The 24,339-nt window shown below is 49.8% G+C and overlaps 1 protein-coding gene across 1 annotated transcript in view; it reads left to right on the top strand.

Annotated features, from left to right (window-relative positions):
* Nucleotides 1–20,238: 20,238 nt before the first annotated feature.
* LOC140403127 (MAPK/MAK/MRK overlapping kinase-like) overlaps nucleotides 20,239–24,339 on the top strand; it is a 407,571-nt gene continuing 403,470 nt past the window's right edge. The window contains exon 1 of the mRNA XM_072490807.1: nucleotides 20,239–20,461. Within this exon, the coding sequence (XP_072346908.1) occupies nucleotides 20,353–20,461 (109 nt within the window). The 5' untranslated portion in view covers nucleotides 20,239–20,352. The remainder of the gene's footprint in view (nucleotides 20,462–24,339) is intronic.

Below are 24,339 nucleotides of genomic sequence, written 5' to 3'. Positions count from 1 at the left end.
TTCGTTTGGTTCATCAAACCTAGACATATTGGGTAGCGTAATGCTACGTACGTTGCTTCGTGTTAGGTTGCTAGTGTGGTGGGCAGCACAGTGGCGCAATGGTTAGCACTGCTGCCTCACAGTGCCAAGGACCCGGATTCGATCCCAGCCCATGTGGAGTTTGCACATTCTACCCGTGTCTGCCCGTGTGGTCTCACCCCCACAACCCAAAAAGATGTGCAGGGCAGGTGAATTGGCCACACTAAATTGCCCCTTAATTGGAAAGAATAATTGGGTACTATCAGTTTTTAAAAAGGTTGTTTGTGTGGGGTATAGTTGGCCTGTGCCTCTTTGTTCCCTCCCTCCTTCTCCCCCTCTACATCACCCCCCCTCCTTACCCCACCCCCCCGCTCATCCCACCCCTCCCCCACCACCCCGCTCACCAACCACCCCTCCACAACCCCCCCCCCCCCCTGCTCCTCTTTCTGTTTGTGCCTGTGGTTCTTCTGTGGAGCCCTCCCCCACCCCCTCCCCATGGCTTATAGGATGCTGACTACAAACAGCTCTTGGAACAAATTGGTGAATGGCCTTCATGTCTTCTGGAAGACCTCTTCCGACCCCCGTATGGTGATTTTGATTCTCTCCATTTGGAGAAATTCCAGTAGGTCGTAAAGCCAGTCCGCAGCTTTAGGTGGTGATGCCAATAGGCAGCCGAGCCGGATCTTTTGGCAGACGATTAGGGAGGCAAAGGCAAGGGCATCGGCACGCCTCCCTGAGGCACGATCAATTGGACAAAGATGATGAGGGGGTGATGGATAATTATATACAACAATGAGTTAATATTTACAAGATTTGAGCAAACAAATGTCCTTTGATGTCCGGTGGACCGGTCAGAGGTTTAGCCGGTCCGGGGCCTTGATGTTGCTCTGGGAGTGACGCAGTGGTGTCGGCGATGTTGGTGCTGATCTGGTCGATGGTGACTCCGGGCGAAACACGGTTCCCGGAGCTGCGAGCCAAGTCGGGAGCGACACCCCGGATGTGGACTTCCGTATCCGGATGTATGGAGCTTTCGGTGCTCCCGGAGTCCAGCAGACAGGAGGTTACATGTCCGTCGACTTACATGCTGGTGGATGCGTTGGTCAGGTTATGCGGACGAGACTGGTCGATTGACATGGAGTCTTGGTTGGTCGTCAGGTAAGGGGCGGCTGGTGAGCACGGGTCCTGGAACGCTGGTGGTGCCCATGTGCTGAGGGGTAGACAAGATGGCGGCGCCCGAAGATCTTGAGGGTTACAAAATGGTGGCGCCCATGGAACGCGCATTGCGGGGATGGAACAAGATGGCGGTGCCCATGAAATGCGCATGTTGCGCAGAGGGGAAGATGGCGGCGCCCCTGGCCGCACGTGGTCTGAGGGGGGGGAATGGCAGCGCCCATTGTCCGTGACCGAGGGGGGTGGGGGCGATAGTGGCCACTGAGCGGGCCTGGCACACCGCGGCGAAGTGGCCCTTCTTCCCGCAGGCTTTACAAAGGGCAGCGCGGGCCGGGCAGCATTGGCGGGGGTGCTTCTGTTGGCCGCAAAAATAGCATCGGGGGCCCCCGGGGTTCGCTAGCTGGCGTGCAGCGCAGGCATATTGGGTAGGCAGCGCCCCTGCTGGGGCAGCTGTCTGTGGAGTCCACGAAGCGTAGGAGGGGTGGGCCGCGCGGCTGGGGGTGTAGGACTGGACGTTGCGCAGGGCGACCGTCATGGAGACTCTAGCATTTTAGTCTCTGCGAGGTCGCGCGTGGCCCCTTCTAGGAGCAGCTGGCGTATGAGACCTGACCCAATTCCAGTCACAAAATCGTCCCGCATAAGGAGGTTTGAGTGTTCCGTGGCCGTCACGGCCTGACAGTCACAGTCCCGGACTAGTGGGATTAGGGCCCGCCAGAATGCTTCTATGGACTCACCAGGGAGTTGAGAGCGAGTGGTGAGTGCGTGCCTGGTGAAGAACGTGTTCGGTTTCTGTGCGTAGTTGTCCTTGAGTAGAGTCATGGCTTCGGCGTAGTTTGGCGCGTCCTGGATTAACGGAAAGACTTTGGAGCTCAACCTGGAATATAAAATCTGAATCTTCTGAGCATCCGGAACAGGGGTTGGTGCCGCGTTGATATACGCTTCGAAGCAAGCTCGCCAGTGCTGGAAGTTCTTTCTGGCGTCGCTTGAGTGCGGATCCAGCTGCAGGCGATCCGGTTTGATACGGAGGTCCATCCTAAGAAACTGATAGCAATAAATTGAGGCACGATCAATTGGACAAAGACGATAGTTGAATCCAACTGAGGCTTTATTGCTATCAGATGTGTGGCCTCCCACAGCAGCTGGTGAAATGGCTGCTAGCTGGAGGACACACATATTTATACCCACCTCCTGGGCGGAGCCAGCAGGCAGGGACTACCGGTGAACCTGTAGTACAGATCCTACCGTACATCACCGAATACAGGTGCAACAGTGGTTTACCACACTTCCCATAAAGAGTTCTGGCTGTTCTGATACCCTGAAGATTGCCACTTTCAGGCATGGCTCCACCCTCATCCCCACCACCTTGGACATCGCCCCAAAGAAGGCTTTCCAGAACCCATCAAGTCTGGGGCATGACCAAAACATGTGGGGGTGGTTGGCCAGGCCTCCTTGGCGTTGTTCACATTTGTCCTCCGCCTCCGGGAAGTACCTGCTCATTCGGGTTGTGGTTAAGTGTGCTCTGTGAACCACTTTCAGCTGCAATAAGTTAACCTTGCGCAAGTGGAGGTGGAGCTGAACCTGTCCGGTGCTTTACTCCAGAGTTTCCACTCAATTTTAAACCCTAGGTCTTCCTCCTATTTTTCTCGTGTCTCGTCCAGTGGAGAGCATGCCTTTCCCAGTAGTCACCATACAGGTCCTGGCAGTATCCCTCTTCTCCTCCCCCCCAAGTTTGTCTGTGTCCAATAGGTCCTCTAATAGCAATTGTTGCAGCGTCCGTGGGTATGTCTTTGTTTCCCTATGTAGGAAGTTTTTAATTTGCCTGCACCTTAATTTGTTTCCCCCAGCCAGTTGGAACTTCTCTGTCAGTTCCTCAGGTGTTGTCAGTCTGTTTTCTGTGTAGAAGTCCCTAACTGTCAGTGTCCCTCTGTCCCGTCTCCACCTTTTAAAGGTGGTATCCATTGTGGCTGTCGCAAACCTGTGGTTGTTGCGGATGGGGGCCTTGATGGACATTTTGGTTAGGCCGAAGAGCTGCCACAATCGGCACCACAACCGGAGTGTGGCTATCAGGTGGGGATGCGAGCAGCATTACATTCCTACTTAACACTAATGTCAATGTACAAAGAAAGTAACTTTATTTAAAAAACCGTGGATTTATTAGGGAGGAAGGGTTCAGAAAGAGTGTGGGGTTTGCTGGAGTTCGAGGTAAGAGGCTCTGAGTGTGTACACTGGAGGGCGGGAGGCTCTCCTTCGTCATTTCCGAAGTCTAATCGCCTTGATGACACTGCAAAGTATCGCTATAACCAATAGGGCCTCTACTGTGTACGGAAGGGAGTACCATTTTATGATATTGTCATACTATGTGGCTGTGTCTATGTGTGGTAAAGTGCCCGGGCTAGGGGTGTCGTGTTGGGTGGTCATGTTTAGGGCCTGTGTGGTGAGGGGTGTAGGGGTGGGTAACGCGCGCAACTGTATTGATCCAACGATGATCATGATGCAGATCATCAGGTTCGTCTTCATCTTGTCTGTATCTTTCTCTGTCTTCTGGTATATTCGTATCTTCCTGGGGGTACAAGCATAATATCTGTTATTATCTTGTTGCTTAATATCTCATTTGTCTGTCTGTTCCTCCTTAACGTCAATTTCCCATTTAGAATCATCACGATATGTGACTCCCTCATTTTTTTTTTAAACAACCATTTGGGAGTCAAGACATCTGAAAAAAAAATTCTGTCACAGTGCAGGCACTCTCGCAGCCTGTATTTGATGGGCTGAGTGGGCGGACAATTTCTCCGTCCACTGCAACTCGTTTCAACCAAGTGTTTTGAACATGTAAATAGCAGGTGGGGGATAGCAACTGAGGGGTCGCCGAAAGGACGCAAAAGTTGTGGCAAAAGTGCATTCTTTAAACCACAGTTGTAAAAAGAACAGCAAAAGAGTTTTAAAAATAATTCTCCGAATGGGGTGTGTATGAGTCGCGGCAGGGCAAGAATGGGTGGAATCCCCGGGTAGGGCGGTGATCAGTACCGTTGCTCCACTACCCGAGCTTGGCTGACCAAATACATAGGGGGTCCTAAGGCAGGGCGGGGATAAGTGCCATTACTCCACTGCCTGAGTGACCTTCCAAGAGCAATAAGAATTTGAGCATATATGGACTTCAACAAACTTGTGCCTTTAACTGCCATGTGGTGTCAGAGGAGTAGTCATAACTGTAGCAAGAAACGTGCCTGGGGTCGACACACAAAGTCGTACAAGAAAGAGAACATTCAACATTAAAAAACAAACTAAAAAAGAAAGCAGGCAGGTTCCATCAGAGAGTAGGACACCGTAAATCTCAATCGGTTCCTGTCTCTCATCATGTGGACACCTCAAGGTTCCATTCCAAACAGGGTCTCAAAGGGGTTAGCATGGTGGGATCAGACTCGGAGTCATCACCATCTCCCAGGTGCCAAACTCGTGCCTGGAGTTTTAGTGCCAATGCGGCGTGTGCCGATGTGAGGTCCATCTCGTCGTTCCGTGCCAGACGACAGGAATTGTCGTGGTGCCAATATTTCGTTAACTGGAGGGCGGTAGGGGCAGGTGGGGTGTCGCTATCGTCGGGTGGTGGGTCAGGTTCTGGTAACGGCAAATAGATTGTGTCCGAGGGGCCGAACATATGGTGGTCGGTGTCACTGGGGCTGTAGTGACTGGGCTTGGTCTGTGTTTCCATTGTTCGGGTCTATCAAGGGCGTCCGTTGTGCTATCGCTGTCGCTATCGCTAGCAGCCGAATCAAGTGTTAGGGTGAAATTGGACTCTGGGGGCGGAGTCAAGGTCGTGTCTGTGGACGTGCTGTCCTGGCTGGGGGAGGGCTGGATTGGGTTGTCAGTGGGCAGGTCGCCGTTGTCTGCCATGGCCAATGAGAGGTGGTGTGAGTGGCTGCACTGCGTTCCAAAAACCTTAAGCTGGTTTATATGGAATCATCCTGATTTTCCATTAGGGTATGTGATCTTATAAACTGAGGGCCTTACTTTATCGGAAATGGAGTAGGGTCCTGCAAATTTAGGGGAGATGAACGAACTAGGATTGTACAGGGAGATCATGACTTGCTGTCCGACTGTATACTCTGTCGGCGTATTGTCTTATCAAAGCAGGCCTTACTCTGCTTTCGTCTAGCGCCTAGTCGAACAGCTGCAGCAAGCTGTGCTGCTTTAATATTCTCCAACATGTTTTGGACCGCTTTCTCGTGGGTCAGGGCGGTGACTGCGGGGCTGGCCAAATCAAGTCCAAATAAATACTCGGCACCCTTCATGGGTCGTCAGGTCATGAGGGTATGGGGGTTGTAACCTGTCGAACTCGACAACGTATTTCTAATAAACATCAGTGCGAATGGGAGCACTGTGTCCCATGTCGTATTATGATGCTGTACCATCTTCCTACGTGTTCCTTTAGGGTCCGATTCAGGCGTTCCACAATGACGCTGGACTGAGGGTGATAGGCAATGTGAAACTTCTGTTTTATGCCAAAAACCGTCAGGACATTTTTCATAACTCTGCCTGTGAAGTGCGAACCTTGGTCCGACTCAATACTACGGGGGAGTCCCCATCTAGTGAAAATGTGCTCAGTTAGAATTTTTGCCGTGGCTTTGTCCGTATTTGTACTTGAAGGGAATGCTTTTACCCATTTCATGAATGCGTCGATGACGACCAACACATATTTGTATCCATTTCTGCAGAGTGGAGGAGGGGACCAATATAGTCTAACTGCAAGTTTGTCCATTAACAGGGCAGGTGTGTCTTCGCTGACCTTTCTTTGCATATCTGTCCGGGTTGTTCTGGGCGCAAATCAAACAATTCTCAATGTAATGGGTTACGTCCGTTTTTAAATCGGGCCACCAGCAGAGAGGTCTGAGGTGGGCAAGGGTGGATTCTATCCCTTGGTGTCCGTGTCCGTCATGGAATTTGCAAATAATCTGGTTCCTGTCCTGGGTGGGGACCACATAAATACCATTCTTTAAAACGATTCCCTCATGGATCATTAAAGTATCTTTAAACTTATCATAGGGAGCTGGGAAGTCTCCTTTCAAAATTTCCAAAGCGTCTCATCTTCTTTTTGTGCCTGGGCTAAGTCTTGAATGTTGCTCTGTGAGACCTGGACCGCGTGTACTGGGGCACTCTCGGGGGTTGTCAAATATCGTGAGCCTGCTTTTGCTAGGGCGTCTGCTTTCACGTTATCGGCTGGGGAGGATCGATGGTGTCTTCTAACTTTTATGATTCCGTATTTTCTACCTTTCGCTGTATGGAGAATGTGTTTGAGTAATGGTGCTGAGGGTAGGGGTTTTCCATCGGCGGATATAAATCCTCTAGATTCCCACAGGGGTAGGAATTCTGTCAGGCTGTTGCAGATGTACAAATTGTCTGAATATATGTCTGCTGGGGTCGGGAACGAATCTGGGTGCTGGACAATGTAAGCGATGGCTGCTAACTCGGCTGCCTGCAAACCTAAATGTCCAGGCAACTTTAATGAGATTTCCTCTAAAGCGCATCCTCTACATAAATTCCACATCCTGTGATTCTTTTTCCATCAAGAACTGTGGAGGAGCCATCTACATAAATTTTTAGAGCTTTGTCTGTGGGCTGGATCGTCTGTGGTCGGATGCCTGTCTTTGTCGGTACCGATTTGGGAACAAAGGGGCCCGTGCTGTGCTTGGCTGCAATGATCTCGCACTCATGGGGGGTTCCTGCATAGTGTAAATTGTTGGCCAGAAACCTGTGTGTCTTTGTCCGTTTTACCGTAATGTCGCGTCCTTGTAGGAGTAGGGTCCAGCGCGCTGCTCGAATTTGGCTTACTGTGCCGTCTTTTAATCTACCATCTAATAAAAGCTGTGTCGGGGTGTGCTGGGTCAAAATGGTTACGGGGTTGAGTCCTATTATGTATGAGAAGTACTGTACTGCCCAGAAAACTGCGAGCACGTGCCTTTCGCAGACTGAAAATTCCTGCTTTACGGGGTCTAAAACTCATGGGCATAGGCTACAGGTCCTAAACGATCGTGCCTTTCCTGTAGGATTACGGCCAAAAGGGTTCGGTTGGTGGTCGCTACCTCTATCGCGTATGGGGAGTGTGGATCTGGGGCCTGCAAAGCGTGGGCTGTGCTTAGGGCGCATTTCAATCAATCTACGGCATCCGTGTGCTGTGGAAGCCATTTCCATGGGGCCTGTTTCTTAAGGAGCTCGGAAAGTGGGGCTGCTTTTGTGGCGAAACTGTCTGTGTGGTGCCTGCAGTAACCAACCAGTTCTAAAACTGACCGGAGTGCTGTAACATTTTGGGGCAAGGGCAATTTTACAATCAAATCTATCCGTTTGTGTTCTATCTCACGCTTACCATGCGTGATGACCGTACGTAAATAAGTTACTTTTTCCTGGAAAATTTGAGCTTTTTGGGGGTTAATTTTGCATCCAATTTCTTTGAGGAGTCCTAATAATTCCAAAAGAAGCGAAATGTGCTCTTCCTTGGTGTCAGTCTGTAGGAGCAAGTCGTCCACATACTGAACGAGGCATTCAGGTCGGGAAAATTTTGATAGTCCGTTCGCCACTTGTCTGTGAAAAATGGAGGGTGAGTTGTGGAAGCCTTGTGGAAGGCATGTCCACGTGTACTGCTGTCCCTGGAACGTGAACACAAATTTATACTGGCACTTTTTATCCAATGGAATGGTCCAAAAGCCACTGCTAATGTCCAAAACCGTGAAAGATTTTGACTGGAGTCGCTGTTTTAACATGGTCTCGGGACTTGTGGCAACGGTGGGGGCTGCTAACGGAGTCACTTTGTTTAATTCCTTATAATCGATTGTCAGTCGCCATGAACCATCTGGTCTTCGTACGGGCCAAATCGGGGCATTGTTTGTTGATGCTACAGGCCGAATTACTCCTTGGTCCAATATACTCTGGCTTACTTTAGCTATCTCTCCCTCGGCTTGCTGTAGAAAACCGTATTGTTTCTGGGGCTTAGGGTCGGGACCTGTAATGTTGACCACTCCTGGGATCTTACCGCAATCGTGCTTGTGTTGGGCAAACGATGCTTTGTGTCTTTTCAAGACTTCTCTAACTGTTTCGTCTGTGGTAATGGTTTGTGGATTGAACCAGTACTCTCTCACTGAGCTAATCCTGTGTGCGTAGTCTCCTACTGTGAGCGTGAAAATGAAATTAAATGGGGCTCGTGCTGCTCTGGCCATTTTCCACACACATTTATTTACGGGGTCGAAAGAAAGGTTGTGTGAGCTCATAAAATCTATTCCCAAGATGTGCTCTGCTGTCTGGGGTAAATCTACCAAAACGACTGAGTGTTTTGTTTTAATGTTGCTGATCTGGATATCCACAGGGGCTGTAATGTGTCCCTGCTGGAGGTGACCTGTAAAGCCACTAAGGGTAATGGTGTCTGTAGTGGGCCATATATCTCGCTGGTACATCGTGGAGGAGTTTAACGTGGTTCAGGGCCCTGTGTCCCAAAGGAACTCTACTGGGTGTCCCCAGACTGTGCCTGCAACTATCGGTCTTCCAGACTTATCCCAAAGGGTGTCGCAGACAGACCCAAGTTGGGGAGTCCAAATACCGTCAATCGATGCTATTTTTGGCCAAATTATCTGCTCGGGCGCTAACGCTGTGGATGGGTCTGGCATTGTTCCTAGGGGGGGCATTTGTGGGCTGATTCCGTTGCAGTTTCGGGGGGGGGGGCTTGGCATTCTCATGCGTAATGTCCTTTCTGTCCACAATTGTAGCATTCCTGCACTTTAGGGTGCTGTGTGTTACTTCTGCCTTCATTTACCCATGCGGGGTCGTGGTGTGCGGATTCATGTTGGCGTCTATTCTTTCTTGGTCTGTCTTTTTCTGTAGGGACTGTTCCCAAGCTCTAGATAATCGCTTCAGTACCCACACTTCATTGTTTGCCGGGTCTGAGGGGTCATAGTTGGCACATGCCTTTTGTCCTGCCTCCGTGGCGTGGGAGACGAGAATACAGGTCCATTTGGCCATATTGTCTACCGATAAATGGGCACGGGCTAAATCACCGAATACTGCGGTAAAGTGGATCCAGAGGCGTCCAGCAAATGCTGTTGGATGCTCTCCCTTTTTCTGTCTACACCGGTTGAGTCCTTCTACCGGATCTCCTCTATTGTAGCCAATGACGTCTAAAATGGCTGTTTTCATATCTTCGAGGCTATCTCCTCCTACATTTTGTGGGAAGGGCTGAACTAACCGATGGGTCAAGGCTCATCACTATGAGCTTTACTTCTTCCTGCTCGTCCAGATCGTACATGACGGTCTGTTGCCTAACTCGTTCGAAAAAGTGGTGTGGGTCTGACGTGGGGTGAAAAGTATCAATTTTATCGTGGGCATCTCTTAACTGGGTGATGGTTAGTGGGTAGGTGTACACAAAATCGGGTTGGTCTTCTGTTGTTACTCTACGCTGCGTGGTGATGGGATTCATTGGGTTGGGTGCTGCCTGTGCAGTCGGTGGTGCGGGTGCTTTCCTTTTCGGGGCCTGAGGGGCTCCATTCTGATTTTCTGTCTCGTTCACGTATCGTTGGGCCGTTTGATTACGTTCCTGCCAATCGGAGCCAACTTCCTGGTCTAGCTGTGGGCCAAAGGTATCTCTGAACCCGTTCTGACTGTGGTAGTATGCATTAGGGGTCATGTGGGACTGTGAAGCCGTGATGTCATTGGCTGACAGATCCCGGGTCCTGGTTGGCTGTTGACCTCTAGCTCCGCCCTGAAGGCAGAGTATAAGAACCAGGAGTTCTCCCCCGCAGGCCAGTCTGCTACTGAACTGCGGGGAACAAGTCACGCTTAATAAAGCCTCATCGACTTCATCTCTATTCGTCTCTCGTGAGTCTTTGTGCGCTACAATTTATTAAGCGTGCTTAAAAGAACTATGGAGCTCAGGATCATCCCGGAATGCCTGAGGATCAGCCCCAACGCAGTGAACTCAGCAGCAGTTTTCAAACACTGGCAGACTTGTTTCGAGGCCTACCTCAGAACGGCCCCCGGCCGGGTCACAGAAGACCAGAAACTACAGGTCCTGCACTCGAGGGTAAGCCCGGAAATTTTCCCTCTCATCGAAGACGCAGAGGATTTCCAGACGGCGTTCGCAGCACTAAAAAGCATCTATGTTCGCCCAGTGAACCAGATCTATGCACGCTACCAACTCGCAACGAGACGGCAAAGTCCCGGAGAATCGATAGATGATTTCTACGCCGCGCTACTAATTTTGGGATGGGCCTGCAGTTGCCCGCCGGTAAACACGATGGAACACACGGACATGTTGATGCGTGATGCTTTTGTGGCTGGTATGAACTCTTCCCAAATCCGCCAAAGACTTTTAGAAAAAGAGTCGCTAGGACTCTCAGAGGCACGGGCCCTTGCAGCCTCCCTAGATGTGGCCGCGCAAAACGCCCGCGCGTACGGCCTCGACCGCGCGACAGCCCCTTGGGCTCCGTGGACCCCCGTCGCGACAAACCCCCCCCCTCCCCCCCACCCCACAGGCTTGCGCGGTTCAGACGCCAAGTCGTCCCGGGGGAGCCCGCTGCTATTTCTGCGGTCAGGCGAAACACCCCCGGCAGCGCTGCCCGGCCCGCGCAGTGATTTGTAAGAGCTGCGGGAAAAAGGCCATTTCGCGGCTGTGTGCCGGTCCCGGGAGGTCGCCGCTGTCCCCGGCGAACAAGGATTCCTGCGCGTTTCTAACGCTCCCCAAACCCCCCAGCTCCCCATGTACGACCCGCAGGCGCAACCAGTTTGGGTCCCGGCCACCGCTGTCCAGCGCCCCATGTACGACCCGCAGGCGCAACCAGTTTGGGTCCCGGCTACCGCTGTCCCCGGAGAACAAGGCGATCTGCGCGTTTCTGACGCTCCACAACCCCCCCAGCGCCCCATGTGCGACCCACAGGCGCCGCCATTTTGGGTCCCGGCCACCACGAGGGGAGGAGGGGCGCCGCCATCTTGGGACCCCCCAGACCTGTGCGACGCGTGGGGACGGCCATTTTGTCCACCCCCGCCGCCATCTTGTGACCCCCCAGCCATGTGCGATGCATGGGGGTGGCCATTTTGTTCACCCCCGCCGCCATCTTGGATGGCAACAACGGACCCCAGTGTCGACGGCTCCACGGGGTTCGAGGAAGACGCTCAAGCACTACGATCACGTCTGGCCTCAATGACGCTGGATCAAGCACGGCCCCGGACGCTCCAGACGACGACAACAACGGTGCTGATAAACGGGCACGAGACACCATGCCTAGTTGACTCCGGGAGCACGGAGAGCTTCATCCACCCCGACACGGTAAGACGCTGTTTTTTGACCATCCGTCCCAGTGCGCAAAAGATTTCCCTAGCTGCAGGATCCCACTCCGTACAGATTAAAGGCTTCTGCATAGTGACCCTAACGGTGCAAGGGAGGGAGTTTAAAAACTACAGGCTCTACGTCCTTCCCCAACTCTGCGCGCCCACATTACTGGGATTAGATTTCCAGTGCAACCTGCAGAGCCTAACATTTCAATTCGGCGGCCCAATACCCCCACTCACTATCTGCGGCCTCTCAACCCTCAAGGTTGAGCCCCCATCCTTGTTTGCAAACCTCACCCCGGATTGCAAACCCGTCGCCACTAGGAGCAGACGGTACAGCGCCTAGGACCGGACATTCATTCGGTCCGAAGTCCAGCGGCTACTGAAGGAAGGCATAATCCAGGCCAGCAACAGTCCCTGGAGAGCACAGGTGGTAGTAGTAAAGACAGGGGAGAAGCAAAGGATTGTCATAGACTATAGCCAGACCATCAACAGGTACACACAACTAGATGCGTACCCTTTCCCCCGCATATCCGGATTGCCCAATATAAGGTCTTCTCCACCGTGGACCTCAAGTCCGCCTACCATCAGCTCCCCATCCGCCCAAGTGACCGCAAGTACACAGCCTTCGAGGCAGACGGGCGATTATACCACTTCCTAAGGGTCCCATTTGGCGTCACAAACGGGGTCTCGGTCTTCCAACGAGAGATGGACCGAATGGTTGATCAACGCGGGTTGCAGGCCACATTCCCGTACCTCGACAACGTAACCATCTGCGGCCATGATCAGCAGGACCACGACGCCAACCTCCAAAAATTCCTCCAGACCGCTAAAGCCTTGAACCTCACATACAACGAGGACAAGTGCGTGTTTAGCACAAATCGGCTAGCCATCCTGGGATATGTAGTTCGCAATGGGATAATAGGCCCTGACCCCGAACGCATGTGCCCCCTCATGGAATTTCCCCTCCCGCATTGCTCAAAAGCCCTAAAACGCTGCCTGGGGTTTTTTTCATATTACGCCCAGTGGGTCCCCCAGTACGCAGACAAGGCCCGCCCCCTAATACAGACCACGACCTTCCCTCTGTCGACAGAGGCTTGCCAGGCCTTCAGCCGCATCAAAGCGGATATCGCAAAGGCCACGATGCGCGCCATCGACGAGTCTCTCCCCTTCCAGGTCGAGAGCGACGCCTCCGATGTAGCTCTAGCGGCCACCCTTAACCAAGCGGGCAGGCCCGTGGCCTTTTTCTCCCGAACCCTCCACACTTCAGAAATCCGCCACTCCTCAGTGGAAAAGGAAGCCCAAGCCATAGTGGAAGCTGTGCGACATTGGAGGCATTACCTGGCCGGCAGGAGATTCACTCTCCTCACGGACCAACGGTCGGTAGCCTTCATGTTCGATAATGCACAGCGGGGCAAAATTAAGAACGACAAGATCTTAAGGTGGAGGATCGAGCTCTCCACCTTCAACTATGAGATCATGTACCGTCCCGGAAAGCTGAACGAGCCGTCCGACGCCCTATCCCGCGGCACATGTGCCAACGCACAAATTAACCGCCTCCAAACCCTTTACGAGGATCTCTGCCACCCGGGGGTCACTCTGTTCTACCACTTTATAAAGTCCCGCAACCTCCCCTACTCTGTGGAGGAGGTCCGTACAGTCACAAGGAACTGCCACATCTGCGCAGAGTGCAAACCACACTTTTTCAGGCCGGATGGTGCGCACCTGATCAAGGCTTCCTGTCCCTTTGAACGCCTTAGTCTGGATTTCAAAGGGCCCCTCCCCTCCACCGACCGCAACATATACTTCCTGAACGTGGTGGACGAGTACTCCCGTTTCCCCTTCGCCATCCCCTGCCCTGACATGACAGCGGCCACAGTCATTAAAGCCCTTAACACCATATTCACACTGTTCGGTTGCCCCGCATACGTCCACAGCGACAGGGGGTCCTCCTTTATGAGTGACGAGCTGCGCCAGTTCCTGCTCAGCAACGGTATAGCCTCGAGCAGGACGACCAGCTACAACCCCCGGGGGAACGGGCAAGTAGAGAGGGAGAACGGCACGGTCTGGAAGACCGTCCTACTGGCCCTACGGTCCAGGGACCTCCCAGTTTCACGGTGGCAGGCGGTCCTCCCGGACGCTCACCACTCCATCCGGTTGCTACTGTGTACTAGCACTAACCAAACGCCTCATGAGCGCCTCCTTGTCTTCCCCAGGAAGTCCTCCTCTGGAACGTCGCTGCCGACCTGGCTGGCGGTCCCAGGACCATTTTGCTCCGAAAACATGTGCGGGCGCACAAGTCGGACCCGTTGGTCGAGAGGGTTCGCCTCCTCCACGCGAACCCGCAGTACGCTTACGTGGAGTACCCCGACGGCCGACAGGACACGGTCTCCCTGCGAGATCTGGCGCCCGCCGGCAACACGCACACCCCCCCGACACCAATCACCCCCTCCCTGCCACCGGCGCACCTCGCAAGCGCCCCCTTCCCGGGAGGATCGGTCCTCCTCCCAGGTCCGACCAGAAGTGAAGCGGAAGCAGAAACCGTAAGGCTCCCGGAGACGACAACACGGGAACAAGCACCACCACCGGGCTGAGGCGATCGACGAGGACGACCAGACCGCCCGACCGACTCGTGGCATCGATGTAACACTACTATATTATGGACTGTAACGAGAACGTTTTCCTTTTCCCCCTTTTACTGTAAATAGTTCAAAACAAAAAAAAACCTCTGTACGTGCTGTGATGACGTGCAAAGGTTTTCCTCCCAGGACCAGCCTTGTAAACCCTTACCACCATACGAAGCACCACCCCGCCGGGTTCATTTTTAACAAGGGGTGAATGTGGTAGTATGCATTAGGGGTCATGTGGGACTGTGAAGCCGTGATGTCATTGGCTGACAGATCCCGAGTCCTGGTTGGCTGTTGACCTCTAGCTCCGCCCTGAAGGCGGAGTATAAGAACCAGGAGTTCTCCCCCGCAGGCCAGTCTGCTACTGAACTGTGGGGAACAAGTCACGCTTAATAAAGCCTCATCGACTTCATCTCTATTCGTCTCTCGTGAGTCTTTGTGCGCTACACTGACCAGATAGCAGTGATTGCAATCTTGCAATTTGCTGCCTGCACTTGGCATGATCCACTGAACTCTGCCTCTGTTCCGTGGTGAAACTGTGGAGTGCTTGTTGGGCTGCCTTTAAATCCTCACATTGTTTTCTCAACTGTTCTGCTTGGTTCTCCGTTTCCTCTCTTACCAACACTGCACTTGCGTGTCCTGGTAGGCCATATCATATTGAATCTGAAAGCTGCTTGGGTGGGCGAGACAAGATTGGTGTGCCCTCTTGACATCAGCCATCTGCTTGCCCTTCGCCGCTAGCTGCTCCTGGAGTTGCTCGTTTACTCTCTCACACTCGCTAACATTTCCCTCTCTACTCCTCTCTTTCTCCTCAAGCTGTCTACGGAGTGTCCTCACGACCTCCTCTGTGCCTGGCAATTGCGCCAAGCAGGACACGATTGCCATCAGCTTACGAACTCTACTCAAATTCTTCTTGTGGATCTCGGTCAGGCTGTCCTGCCAAGTTTGTCCTATGCTGTCAGGACCTGTTTCCTCATTCGCACAACATTCCGACCATAGGCGCCATCCTTTCCCCTTTAGGTATTTCCTAGTCTCCTCTTCCCATATGGGACACTGTTCTGCTCTGTTAGTCGCTGCGACCTCGGGTTCTTGTGGATGCATAAGGCATTCCATTGCCTTCATTGCCATCTCTACGATAATCTCTGTTTCTTTACCGGGAATTTGGAACAAGGGGGAATATAACGGTGGGGCAAACACGGGTACGGCTCAAGCTATTTTCCGGTTTACGCAACTCCCAAAAGTTTCACGCAACAAAATCTATCGAGGTTACCTTATATCCCTTGTTAGTACGCATGCAAATTCCACACTTCCGAATTTTGGAGGTTTGATCGATACTGGTCTTACGCTTGTGGTTTCTTTTACTTTGCCAATCTGGATTTCTAATTCAAATGTTTTGTGGGTTCTCTCGGAGTGACACAGTCACTTCTGGGTCGAGTCCCGTCAGATGTTGTCAATAACTGTTGCCTTTTATTACCTACTGTAAATATGGCAGTCAATGCGGTTGCCCTTCTTTCTTTTGATATCAATATTATATTGCTCAGAGTCGCCAGGTATCAAATGATACCACCACAAGGTTCAACCGGATATCGATCAAAGAGCCAAACACCAGTTAGTTACTTCAAGATCAAGGGTACTTTATTTACACACACAATGAAATGAAATGAAATGAAAATCACTACTAGTTAAACTACACCTATCAACTATGACAACCTGTACTTAACTTCAGGCACCTGACTTAGGTCAGAGGAACAGTGGCCGTTGTTCGAGTCTGGGTCTATTGGGTCTGGAGAAGTAACTGCTGCTCAGCTGGGCTCATCCGTCTGGTAGCGGGCGTTGAACTTGAACTTGCTTCTGGTAGTGCTGCACTTGGAAGTAGACGTTGCCGGAGCGGCAGGTCCAAGAGACGCCGAACACATGCTGGTCTCTCTTTTTATCCTTGGGGGTTCTTGTGCACTTTTGGGCAGTCCTTCAGTTTGGACCCCACTAATTAGGTCATTCTTGATCACTGTGTTTGATTCGAACCAATAAAGGGGCGGGTGCCTTGATGGCTGGGTGTGTCCTAAGCGGCCATTTACCCTGTTGTTTACGCTTCCTGGGTACAGGGAGTGGCGCCGATATGTCTGGGATTGTATCGGTTGCTCAAGTATCAGTCCTTTGTCTGACGGAGATGGGCCATCAAAATGCTAATCGGTTGGGGGTTTTGATACTGTCTGGATTCCTTGCTCACAAATATACATTCCGGCTCTGAGCCTGCCTGAACCTTGCATTGTCCATTTTTCCCGTTATGCTTTGCGACCGTCCCTGTTCCTTATTGTAAGTGGCCATCCCAGATGGCTATAACATACTCTGGCATCTGCCTAACACTTCTTTAATAGTACTACATCTAAACAGGTTTTCAGAGTAGGCATGTTGCTCCTATGCATGATTACTTCCTCTCTCACTCTCAAGCCTAATACATGATTGGCTGGTGTCAGTAGTATATCATCATCTGCATCATATATTAGAATATCCCATCTATTAACCCTTTATATTACATTTACCAACCCTAAATGAATGAAATGTTCAAGGTACATGTACTTAAATAAAAGTTTATGGTTTGCTAAATAGACATTAACAGGAGTAAACCATATAACCCTCTGCTGCTAGATCAGCAAACTCTTGTCAATTGACTGTTTAATTGTTTATAGCTGCCTCAACAGTGCTACCTGGACAGGAAAGAGATAAAAAATTCAAATATAAGAAAGGGTGCGATCTGGCCACGCTGTGCTGGGAAAAGCAGCTCTCCGTGACTCTGATGAAAGCAGGGAGACCCAATCCCCAGGATGTACCTGGCTCGCAACACCTCGCGGGATTCAACGCAATCTCGCGAGACGCTGCAAAGGGATTCCCTCAGACAATGGGCGGGATCGTTTTTTGGCAAATCTGCACATTAGTGCGAGGCAGTAAGCCTCACTCTAATGTGCAGATTCTCAAGATACCTGGGGACCAGACGGAACAGCACCCGTGGGGGTCGCTAAGGGGGTGGGAGGCCTCCAGCTGCATGACCTTTGGGAAGGGTAGTGTCCTGGCACTACTGGTGCCACCTGGGTGCCTATTTATTATGTAGTGTTCTATTGACATACTTGGTCTTGTTTCAGATTATTGTATTACCAACTTCAATTAAACTTACATTTTAGCAGTGAAGTTTTTGAACATAGTGCTTTATATTATATGGAATTGAATGCTGTGAAATAGCATTTGTACTGCTTTATATTTGCTGGGTACTTAATCTGCTGAAGTAGAGTATCAGTCTCTCTTAATAGTGAGAATGTGTTGCAAGATAATGAGAAATGACATAAAACGATTGCGGGTGCAATATGCTTTGTTTTGATTAGTCTTCATTTTTCCACTTCATATCCTGGCCCTCATATTATTGTACTGTCTGTAGTTGTGAAATACTTTAGCATTCTGGAATCAGCGACAAACTCTGTTAAATGACATTTCAAATTTGAATACATATGTCAATATAAACACATTTCATGGTCCAGAAGTAAAGGTTAAAGCCAACCTATGTCATTGTCACAAATCTCTGTTAAACATGCAGCATTGACATAACAGAAACCTCAACAACAGTTACTAGTTGCTGTTGCTATGGTTGCAGTGAACTTTGCTTTGTGGTGACAAGCACTGTTTGGTTTTACTTTGAACAGCCAATGGCTGTGCTTATGGAAAGGTAATTTGTCCAGGCTATTTCAATGAATTTTGCATCCACTCACCTGAAATAGAAACTATGTTACGTTAGGTCACTGGTCACATTCAGACTTAGGACACATCCTGTTCTGATTGGGTCACTTCTAAACTGCAGAACAGCATTTCCCCTTTAGACCTTTTCAAAGCATGTTTAACATGACCTAAATTTTAAATTAATTCAAGAAGAAATTGAAAACAATAAAAATATTGGGTAAAATATACATATTAGTTATATATACATTGAAAACATTATTAAAAATCCTCTTGTATTTCATAAAAATTAGAAAGCAACTTGAGGACCTCAATGTGGATAAATACAATGGCTAGAACCTGCAGAAGGGTATCTGGCAGTGAGTGCTGTTCATTAGATTTTCTTCTTTATTCTTTAGCTCCAATGAGGTTTGCATCATAAATTGCTGGAAGTGTGAATTGATAATGGGATGGAGACCTTGGCGAACTACTCAGAAGTAAGTAGGGTGAATTGAAGTCAGATTTAGGTACAGCAAGAGAAAAATAAAGATAAGGGAAGGTAGGTAGGGTTGAGAGTGAAAACTAAACAGAAAGGAAACTGAAATATAAAATTTTAATTAAAAATAACCTGTCTAGGAACAATTTCCAGAAGTGCGACATGACAGTTTCAGTTGTTCTCTTTCTGGACCACTAAAAATGAGAGGTATTTCAGGATCATAAATCACTCTTTAAAGGAACTATCAGCCCAAGCTCTACATAGACAGCTTAATTTGTATTTATGGTGCAAATCCAATATATGTGGGTCAGTGGTTTTGTCACAGAGTGACATTAAGCGTCAAGCGTAGTTACTTGGTCTACTGCCACTGACTTGCTTAGTGTGAAGAGGGAGCTGAGTGCCAGTACACAGCTCCTATATCACTAAAATTCTCTTTAGTCCCTCCTGACGATGGCACTCAGCGACTAGGATCCCACAGACCAGGCTGAACTGCAGGGATTCTTGGAGGCACCTTGGTCCCCAGAGATGTGATTTGCAGGCCCATCAGCAATGTGGACACACCCTAGCATCCATAACCAGGTCCCAGCTAAGGATCAAATAGTACCCTCTGACTTGTGGGTCTGGCTCAGGAAGGTCAAAGGCCCAGGAGTGGAGGCCTGTGGACAACTGGTTGTCTTTTTAAGCAAACACTGACAACCTAATTACCTCATCTCCATTTACTTACTTGCTGTTTATCCTTTTCTCCATAGTCCTGTCTATTTGTATTACCCATTCCATATTTCTCTTATTTCCCCTGTTGCCCAATCTGTCCATGTTGGCTATACCATCCCCAAAATGGCTTTTGTCTATATGTATATTGTCAGGGGATATGATCTCATTCTATACTTTTTATAAAAGTTTATATATATCATCCTGGCTAATTTATATATATATTTTAAATTGGACAAAGGCTTTAAAATGGCTGAAGCCATGGCTCTTTTGACTCAGACAAAAGGAACTCTTTGGTATTCAGAGAAGCTTCTCATTATCTCTGAAGATTTTACACTAATGATGTAAACTCTCTTCTCTGTTTTGAGTGTGTGTGAAATAAACTAACCTTTTTTTCTCTATCTGGAATTTGCTGTGGGTTATTAATAGAAATTGGATCACACTAAAACAGAGGGGTTGGGAAAATATGCCACTGCTTCTAGAGGGGGAAATAAAAATCCAAAACACCTTTCCGTTTACGGATGGTTGGTGAGATTAAACCCCTTCTGTCGGTGACAATATAGAGAAAGAAATTGAACCACACTGTCATCTTTTCCTAGTCTATACAGACAAAATATAGGGTACTGCCACTGCTGTACTATGAAACAGCAAAGTATCCACCATTACACTTTTATGCATTTTAAATAATTGCATTTGTATTATTGTACACAAGTTTTGGTAATTTGAACAATGAACAGTATAGAACTGAGTCTTGAATTACAAGGGGTATCAAGAAAGTAGAAACTGCAAATTTTCTATGTTGCATCGTCAGATTTCTTAGAAATGACTTAAATAATAATACATGCCAGCAACTTCCTTCAATGGAATATTTTTAAACCAACCTGTGATGACTTCATAGTTGCACTTATTAGCTAAATGTTATTCCAGCCGATAGCCCCACTTAGTTGTTTTTGAAATCCTCTTCAGGTTGCTTCGTGTTATATTTGGTTTGGCACAAAGCCAACTGTGAAGCTAGCGACTAATAGTGTTAGAACAAATGACGTGATCAGCGTTTCTGAAGTTCAGGAGAAGCAACTGAAGCACTAACATATATTTTAAAGAGCAAATCTTTATACATGTTTATATTTTTAAGAGCTATTATATATTCCTTCAATTCGAACCTTTATATTTGGAAACGAGTACTTTAAATTGGGAAAAAATAAATTGTGGTTGAAATCTAAAATCTCCTGGAAACAGAAGTAAACAAACTGCAGGATCAGCGGACATATTCCTCTCCTAAGTGTTATGTGTAACTGATTTACACCGAAGTGGAGTACAATAACAATCATATTCGGGATGACACATATGATAAATTCGTTGAACGATGGGACTCTGAGAGAAAAACCGTATCACAACCAAAAGACGCTGGTTCATTTCACATTGAGCAATCTGCTCAGAGCTAAAGGTGAGACAACATTTTCATGTTTACCGAATATTGTGAAAACAATAGTTTGAGATCGTCTCTTCCGTTTGTCATATTTTAAATCCCCGTCCACTTCTGGATCCAAGGGGAAAAAAATCAGAAGGTTTTCTTGATGAGGAACACGAGGCTCGAGTCGCAAAGAGGTTTGTTTGGGTGTCCAGATACATTGCGCACTAAAATTATATTTTTTAAATGACATTTACCTCAAATGGAATGAAATACAGAGGGGAGGAAGTTATGTTTCAAGTCGGACAGAGCCTTGGTCAGACTCCAGAGAACTTCGTTCAGTTTTGTACACGAACATCAGGCAGGACATCAAAGCAAAATTCTGTGGATGCTGAAAATCTGAAATAAAAACAAGTGCTGGAAATACTCAGCAGGTCTGGAAGGATCTCTGTATGAGCTATATTCGATTGGAAACATTAACACTGTTGCTCTCTCCATAGAGGGTGCCAGATCTACTTGAGTATCTCCAGCTCTTTCTGTTTTTATCGCAGGAAGGACATAATGGTCTTGTGCAGTGTGTAAAGGGCAGATTTACTAGAATGTTACCATGGCATAAAGGGTCACATTATGTGGACATGTTCCATAAACTGAGCTTTTATCCGCGAGAGGTTAGCATATGGAGATAAGACCTAATCACTCAAGGGATTTATTTGATAGAGTAGATACAGAATCATTGTTTTCTTTGCTGGGAGATCTCGAACAAAAGAACATAATTGTAATATTATGCCAGGTGATTCAGAATAAAATCAGAAAGCACAATTTCAAACAAAGGATGGTGTAAACCTAGCACTCTATTCTCCAAAAAGGTTCTGGGTACTGAGACAATTTAAATTTGCAGGACTGAAATCAATATATTTTGTTAGGCAAGGACATCAAGGGATATCGTGCAAAACAGGCTCAAGCATGACTTATGATTTTTTTGAAATCATGGAATGGTCACAGCACAGAAGGTGGCCATTCACCTGGTTGTGTCCATGCCAGCAAAAGTAACTCTGCCAGACCCACTCTCCAACCTTTTACCATAGCCAACCATTTTCTTCTGTTCAGGTACTTATCTAATTCCCTTTTCAAAGCCCCGATTGAATCTGCCTCTACCACATTCACAGAGAGCGTTTTCCAGACCCTAAATACTCGCTGAGTAAAAAGGTTCTTCCTCATGTTTGTGGTAGTCTGTGTCGAGGTATTACGGTACCTGGTAATGCTGGAACACCATTGGTAGATATTGTATGCTTCCTATTGGTCAAGCTGTATGGTAGCTCCGCCCCGCTAGCCGGGGTATAAGAGCCCGTGCAGCAGCCTTCATTCTGTACCTGAGCTGCGGGGGGAAACATCTAGCTTATTAAAGCCTTCAGTTGGACGACAACCTCGCTTTAGTGGTCATTGATCGTGCATCAATTTAATAAGCTAGATTTAAAAGGATGGAGCTCCGAATCAAGCCGGAGTGTCTGCAACTCAGCCCCCACGCGGCAAACTCTGCAGCAATCTTCAAGCACTGGCTGGCGTGTTTTAAAGGATATCTCGGAACGGCCGAAAACACACCCACAGGAGAACAGAAAATGCAAGTCCTGCACTCGAGGGTGAGCCCGGAAATTTATACCCTCATCGAGGACGCAGAAGACTTCGATGCGGCAATAGAGCTGCTAAAAGGACATTATATCCGCCCAGTAAACCAGGTCTATGCCCGACATCTGCTAGCAACGAGGCGACAAATCCCTGGGGAAATCGCTGGAAGAATTCTACCGTGCACTCGTGGTGTTGGGGTGAAACTGCAGCTGCCCGCAAGTTTCGGTGAGCGACCACACAGAACCCTTGATCCGGGACGCTTTCGTGGCAGGTATGCAGTCCTCCTAGATCCGCCAGCTATTGCTGGAAAAAGACACCCTAGGCCTCAAGGAGGCATGGGCCCTTGCCGACTCCCTGGACGTGGCCTCCAGAAACGCCCGCGCTTATGTTCCCGACCACGCGGCAGCTCCCTGGGCAGCGTGGAACCCCTCCGCAGCCGACCCCGAGACATCCCTCATCCCCCCACAAGCTTGTGCTGCAAGGCGGCCTGGCAACCCTGGGGAACCCCGCTGCTACTTTTGCGGCCAGGCCAAGCACCCCCGCCAGCGCTGCCCGGCCCGCACATCCACCTGCAAGGGATGTGGTAAAAAGGGCCATTTCGTGGTGGTATGCCAGGCCCGTGCGGTCGCCGCTGTCTCCAGCGGCGAATGCGGACCGCCACCACAAGCCTCTCCACGGTCCCCATGTGGCCAGCGGGCGCCGCCATCTTCCTACTCCAGGGCCACATGCGGCCCCCGGGTGCCGCCATCGTGTCCTGCGGACGCCACGTTCGATGGATGGGCGCCGCCATTTTCTGCACCCCCAGCCATGTGCGACCAATGGGAGCCGCCATCTTGGATGGACTCCCAGGACCCCAGCTCAGCTGACCACACACCACCCGAAGAGAACACTCAACTGCTGAGATTAGCCTCGGTGACTCTGGATCAGTCCCGGCCTTGAACACTCTCGACTGCTACAACGACAGTACTAATCAACGGGCACGAGACGTCCTGCATAATCGACTCTGGGAGCACGGAGAGCTTCATACACCCCGACACGGTAAGGCGCTGTTCTCTCCTCGTCCACCCCGTTAATCAAAAAATCTCCCTGGCCCCCGGTTCCCACTCAGAGATAAAGGGGTTTGGTGTAGCAAACCTCACAGTCCAGGGAAGGGAGTTTACAAATTACCGGCTCTACGTCCTTCCCCACCTCTGCGCGGCCACACTCCTAGGTTTAGACTTCCAGTGTAATCTCCAAAGTCTAACTTTCAAATTCGGCGGCCCTATACCCCCCCTCACTGTCTGCGGCCTCACGACCCTCAAGGTCGATCCGCCTTCCCTGTTTGCGAACCTCACCCCGGATTGCAAACCCGTCACCACCAGGAGCAGACGGTACCGTGCCCAGGACCGGACCTTCATTAGGTCAGAGGTCCAAAGGCTACTGAGGGAAGGAGTCATTGAAGCTAGCAACAGTCCCTGGAGAGCTCAGGTGGTGGTAAAGACCGGGGAGAAGCATAGGATGGTCATCGACTACAGTCAGACCATCAACAGGTTTACGCAGCTGGACGCGTACCCTCTCCCCCGCATATCCGACCTGGTAAACAGGATCACGTATTACAAGGTCTTCTCCACGGTGGATCTTATGTCCGCCTACCACCAGCTCCCCATCCGCACTAGTGACCGCAGATACACTGCCTTCGAGGCAGATAGGCGGCTCTATCACTTCTTCAGGGTTCCCTTCGGTGTCACCATCTCATGTCTTTCAGCATGAGATGGACTGAATGGTTGATCGGTACGGTTTACGGGCAACATTCCCGTATCTCGATAATGTCACCATCTGCGGCCACGACCAGCAGGACCACGACACCAACCTCCGAAAATTCTTTCAGACCGCAAAGATCCTTAACCTTACATACAACAGGGAGAAATGCGTGTTTAGCATCGACCGTCTAGCCATCCTCGGCTACGTAGTGTGAAATGGAGTTATAGGCCCCGACACTGAGCGCATGCGCCCCCTTATGGAGTTCCCCCTCCCTCACTGCCCCAAGGCCCTGAAGCGCTGCCTAGGGTTTTTCAGTTACTATGCCCAGTTGGTCCCCAACTATGCGGACAAGGCCCGTCCACTGATCCAATCCACAGCTTTTCCCCTGTCGATAGAGGCCCGCAGGCCTTCAGCCGCATCAAAACGGACATTGCAAAGACCACGATGCACGCCATCGACGAGTCCCTCCCCTTCCAGGTCGAGAGCGACGCGTCTGACGTAGCTCTGGCGGCCACCCTCAACCGAGCGGGCAGACCCGTGGCCTTCTTCTC

This window comes from Scyliorhinus torazame, chromosome 2 (assembly GCF_047496885.1).
Source record: "Scyliorhinus torazame isolate Kashiwa2021f chromosome 2, sScyTor2.1, whole genome shotgun sequence".
In the NCBI taxonomy this organism is placed as follows: domain Eukaryota; kingdom Metazoa; phylum Chordata; class Chondrichthyes; order Carcharhiniformes; family Scyliorhinidae; genus Scyliorhinus; species Scyliorhinus torazame.
Note: the sequence above shows the minus strand (reverse complement) of the source record. Positions and strands in the feature narration are given on the sequence as shown.